Below are 6,000 nucleotides of genomic sequence, written 5' to 3'. Positions count from 1 at the left end.
GTGTGTGCGCGCGCGCGCGTTCACCTCTCTCTCTCTCTCTCTCTCTCACACACACACAGATAGGTAGGTAGATAGATAGATAGATAGATAGATAGATAGATAGATAGATAGATAGATAGATAGATAGATAGATAGATAGATAGATAGATAGAGAGAGATAGATAGATAGATAGATAGATAGATAGATAGATAGAGAGAGAGAGAGAGAGAGAGAGAGAGAGAGAGAGAGAGAGAGAGAGAGAGAGAGAGAGAGAGAGAGAGAGAGAGATCTTGTATGGTGTCATGTTTGATTTCCGAAGTGGAATGGGGCTGTTTCATGACGTAACTACAGTACTCTTTTAATAAGCCATGGGCTGTTTACATTCTTACGCTTTGTAAGTTTTGAAATTACCCTTTGTTCGATTGACATTCAATGTCTTCATGTGTCCCTTTAGCCATTTCCCTCAGTGTCCAAACTCCAATCAATATATTCGTCCGTGATTTCTATAAACAAACTATTGAAAAGATTTGCAGGGATAGAAACATCACCATGCAAATTTACTTTACAAGTATGTAAAGTTTTTTTTCTTTCTTTTATATTTACAAATGTAGCATGTATAAGACATTTTCGTCTGGCACCGCTTTATACTGTAAGCATGCCACGCCGCTGGTGGTAAGGCTCCCAGATAAAGTAACAAAATGCGGCTGGCTAATGTTGTGAGCCTTTTGCCTAAACAAGTAGCATCAATAAAACAATCTGACAACTCTTACACATGCTTCCTCCCCCCCCCCCCCCTCTAAATTTGTGTTCTGAAATGGGTTCAAAGGTTAAATATCAGCTGACAAAACGTGTGTAAAGTGTAAACCTTGTTAGTAGCCATGTTATAATTACATTAGCGTTATGCTGAATTAAAAATGTTATACATAAAATTTATGTGTCTTTTCACTTAGAAAGAGCCCGAATTGTGCCAGGAAGATTCAACAGTAGATAATATCATAAAATACACGGAGATAAAAACAAATATAATTATAATAATATTGCGCAATCAAGTACGCTCATTTGGTACTTTCGTGTTTCCCTGTTATGCGGTCTCTACAATCGTCTAACATTAACCAGACAAGATTGTTACGGATATACTCAATTGTCTATATTTGCCTTGTTGAAATGTGCTCTATAATGCTACACAAAACCACCCCCTTCACAATTTCCATACGAAGCACATTGAAGATTCGTATTTAGTGCTAGCTATTATTTGGCTTTTAGGTCCAAATGATACAAAAATACCTGGCATAGAGATTGTTTTGACACTGACTGACACGATGAAATACGAGTTCAACAAGAGAAGTGATAATCGTAAACAGGAGTCGTGCAAAAGTGAAGTTTAGACATGAGGGATAAATTGTGTTTCACATAATGTTATTAAAATCGGGTGTTGATTATTTGAAAAGAAATATTGACTTCATTTGATACATTTTGATCTTTGTCAGCTTCATCCTTGGCTTTGATTCACATTTCATTTTACACACATTAATTTCTCAGTTCTGTGTTATTGTTGGTTACGACGGAGATTTGATAAGAATAAGAAAGAATGGTTGCAGCTTTCCTTGCACAACACTTGGCTTCATCAGAAGGGGCTATCAAGCTTTTATTAACACTTCTGCTCGGTAAGAACCATTATGTACATTTTACAGGAATGAAAAGGGTATGTGCAAGTTCAAGTTCAAGGTGTAGAATACTCGGCAAGTCACAATCTCAAATGAAATGAATGTCTGTGGCAAGACCTACCTGACTACCTGTTTGCACTGAAACTGATACTGACTTGATTGTATAAATATTTGTAGATTTGCTTGCACTTGCACTAACTCGAAAAAGTTAAAATTGCTTAGATTTGATTGAATATGCGTGTAATTGTAAACACGTAAAGGAAAAGGCGGCGTTTTTATACACCTCCGTTGGAGGTGTACAAAAACGCACCGTTTTTATGCACCTCCGTTGGCGGTGATGGTAAAGTTGTTGCTGCATACGTCCATGGGGTTTAAATAGTTGTAGATTGTAGTTTAGCACGCTGCTTAGTGGTTACCGATGTACAATGATAATAAATTAAAGAATAATAACAATAATTTAAAAAATCAAAAGTAAAAAGAAACATGGCACACAAATACTGATCTCAAATAAATAAATAATTTTAGAAATATAAAGATATCCTACAGATGTCACAATATAACTTTCGCCATGTCCAAATGAAGAAACATAATATCGCTAATGAAATTGGGTGGAATGCGCATGCGTGACGGAGGTGTATATAAACGATCCGTTAAGATACACCGTCAACGGAGGTGCATAAAAAAACTACGAAAGGAAAAACAAAACGAGTAACAACAAGCAAAAAAGGGCACTGTTCGAGGGTTGTTGTCCCTGACAAGAGGGTGGCCATCTTTTTTATTTACCTTGGAATTTGTCCGATCCGGGTTGCCACGTTCGCTCTATCGAGTGTACTTTTATATAGCCAAATTAAAAATAAAAATAATAATGATTATATTAGGGAACAAGGAATGAAATAGAAACAAACTATTATTTTCAAATATGAAATAATGCACACCATTATGTAGAGTAATTAATTTAACAATGATTATTATAGAACTTTCGATCATGAATGACAATTTTACGACTGATCTGAAATTGGAGGAGACGGAGAGTCGGCACTATAACTTTTACATCTAAAACTAACAGAAAATACATTGTTTTAAAAGCTTACTCACCTCACAAAACGGACGAGTCCAAGTGTCTTACATTGATACCTGTCAATCAAATGACGCGTATTCATTAAAAAAAAAATTTAAACAATAACAAAACTACTCCCTTCCCTCCACCCCATATGTCAAAAGAAAATTGACGAAACTGGAATCTGATTATAACGTGAATTGAAAAAACAAAAAAAACCAAAACAAAGCAAACACACAAGAAACATGAATTAAACTAGTCTTTGTGTCAAAACAAAATAATGATAATAATGATAATAAAAAACAAATAATGTACAGACTAAATTGCTTCCAACAACCAAACATATCTGGCAAATCTCCAATGTAAACATTAAAAGATTTCGCCCTCTCATCAGGGACATCAACCCCTGAATTGTGCCCAAAATAAAGACAACTCGGTTATTAAGTTTAATTTATTGCCAATTCAGTAATATATCAGTGATCATTGTGCCATGCAGTGACTTTTATTATGAATATAAGAGCGATATCTAGTGTTGATTAGGTGTCGCTCTATCAGAGCGATATCTAATGTTACGTTAGGTGTCGCTCTATTAGAGCTTTGGTCAGTTCAATTCTTGTCATTACAAAGAGGTTTTATAATCAAAGGACAATGTCTGTAAATGATAAATTTGTTTTTAAAGAAAACAAATATTACTAATGTGAATAAAATGTGCAACCAGTTTAAAATCTCTATAGAGAGTGTCATTCAGGGCAAATATATGTTATTTTTATAAAGAGATGTTTGATTTAAAGATGCCATTTGACTTTACTTTGACTAATGGTTCTTGTGCGTTGAAAAGCATGAAACTGGGGGACCTGGGTTAAGATCTTAAAGCATAGAGATAGTTTTGATTTGTTATTTTAACTTATCAATATCATCAGTATTTGTAGAGTATATATATATATAAATAATTTATTTTTTAAAAATCGTTATTATCATGGTCACATTTCACTTTGCTCTATAGTTATTTTGGTCAAATTGCCAAAACAATCCTGTGGCGATTTGAGCATTGTCAAAATAATTGTTCCTTTTAGTTTTAAATAAAATTTTTAAAAAAACCAACAAATTCCCCTTATTCATCCCCAAGGGGAAATTTGTCTTTAGGGTCTATTCCAAGGGAAGACTGGAATAACCCAGGCATCAGCCGCAAAGTGAGCTAGGGTGAGGTGACTTGCTCATGGCCACACAGCGCAGCAGCGGGTGATCGAACTCGGTACGTTCGGGTAGGAAGCAAAGACTGTACCGCTGAGCCACACTGTCCCCGTAATTAATTCAAATGCAATAATACAGGATGTCCATAACATAAAGCCTTTCCCTGTATAATAACATCTTTACAGAAACATTGCAGCCAATATTCTTTAAACATGGATATATGAATACATTAATGTGTTACATTAAAAAAATCTTTTTTTTCCACTTTACATGCCATGACAACCTTCAAGCAACTTCAAACTGTTTTTGATTTCTTTCCAAGTCTTTTGTAGCATTTGTGGCATTATGGATTCCATAAGAGTCCGTATTTTGATAACTATTCCAACATCAAGTATGGGAGCTGGAAAAACCAATGTCTTTGTAGCCCCCTAGGAAAACGTCTTAGTGTTTCAGAGAAATTTCTGGTGACCCAGGTGACCAAGCAATCAAGTCCCTTTCCTCAATCTATCTGTCTGGAAACGTGTCCTTTAGATATTCGCAAACAACCTGTTTCCAAGATGGAGGAGAGCCGTCTTATTATATCCATGGAAGATATCCACGAAGTTGGGACGCAGCATAAAATTCAAGCATCTGTTTGGAGATTTACAGTGTTCATTTCCTCGGGAAAGACAATGGGCCTTTTGTGCCTCTTTGCACACCAAAATTCCCTTCCATTCCTTCTATTTCTCATATATATCCTATGCTCATGTAGGAAAATACATCAGGGAAAAGAAGATCCCTTTTAAAAAGAAAGTTTCTTTTGTTTCAACATAATCTCCAAGTTTGTTTTTAATATTTCATTATGGGTAGTACTTCAGATGAAAAAAATGAACTACATCATGTTGCATGAGTCGCATGTCATAATTCGACATTTGTGTTCAATTGCATGAGTTTCGTTGACACTCTCAGTGTTATGACATCAGCTAAGACAGGTTGGTGCCAAGTGTCATAAGTGACACAAGACCATTAGTTGTCTTAGATAAGATGATGGTCAACAGGAGGGGAAAGAGATGGGGCGAGGTGATGTTCCAGGACTTTTACATATTTATTTATTTACAGAATTCTTAGAACACTTCTAATTTAAAAAACGAGAGTTGTAAATTGATAGATAATAATAATTGAACTGTATTGTCCAAAGAAACGGAAATTCCTTTTGGTTTAAATTGATGTCAATATGATAAAATACAATTATAGTATAGTGGACATGTACACACCCCACACTCACACAGGCTAAATACACAAGTGAGGTAGGATTTGGCTTGAGTTTGACTGACTGTACATTTTCTTCCCTTTTGACAAATTGCCATTATCATCACTGGTAGCCATCTTGGCTTTCTCTAGTAACTTATTTGGCAACTATGGAATGCATGTTTTGGTTTTTCTGGTTTTTTTTTCCCCTGTTGTGAAGACCCTTTTTCTTTTATGATAATCTAGAGCCAGAAGTTACTACCCGTCGTACTAATGTGGGAATTGGACAGTGTTGATTTTTTTTTTTGATTTTGGACAACTGTCAAATTTTTTCAGACTTTTTGACTTTCTTCTGTTAAGAGCACTGCCTTTTGGACTGGCTCTTTCTCTCTCAATTACATTTTGCAGTGGTTAGGACCGCCAATTCTGACTTTATAGCTATGATTATGATTTCATTCGAGAAGTGAATTGTCGTCTTGTGTGAAAGTTACTGAAAGGCTAATCCATTGAAGAAATTGTCATCTTTGCATATGTCAAGTGCTATCTACTATTCAAAGGTGCTTCTGAGCAAGCAGTCTTTTAGGTGCTGTGCTTTGAGACTTGAAGTTTTAAAGGATACAAGTGAGTTGTTTTCTCAAAATCTTGTCAATGATGCAATTTGGAATGCTGAGCATAGTCAATGCTTTGCATGTAGATTAAGCTCGAAGGTGTGTAGCATCTTCTGATCAGTTTCATCGACAACCCTTGGCTGACTTTGGTTGATGTAATGTGGCTAATCGACATATAAGTGTATGGCTTTTCCATAGAAGATAGTGAAATTCAGATGCAATTATCTATAAAAATTTTAGAATGATAAGTCTTTGAAATCAGGGAAGGACTTT

General features: G+C 35.5%; 1 protein-coding gene across 1 annotated transcript in view; it reads left to right on the top strand.

Moving 5' to 3' along the window:
- The first annotated feature begins 1,294 nt into the window (after positions 1-1,294).
- Positions 1,295-6,000, top strand: part of LOC144970171 (lysophospholipid acyltransferase 5-like) — a 28,286-nt gene continuing 23,580 nt past the window's right edge. Inside the window, exon 1 of the mRNA XM_078909526.1 lies at positions 1,295-1,644. Coding sequence (XP_078765652.1) covers positions 1,569-1,644 — 76 coding nt within the window. The 5' untranslated portion in view covers positions 1,295-1,568. The remainder of the gene's footprint in view (positions 1,645-6,000) is intronic.

The sequence above is a fragment of the Berghia stephanieae genome, chromosome 4 (genome assembly GCF_034508935.2).
Source record: "Berghia stephanieae isolate SIO BIC M18660-M18661 chromosome 4, UCSD_Bste_1.3, whole genome shotgun sequence".
Taxonomy (NCBI): Eukaryota; Metazoa; Mollusca; class Gastropoda; order Nudibranchia; family Aeolidiidae; genus Berghia; species Berghia stephanieae.
Note: the sequence above shows the minus strand (reverse complement) of the source record. Positions and strands in the feature narration are given on the sequence as shown.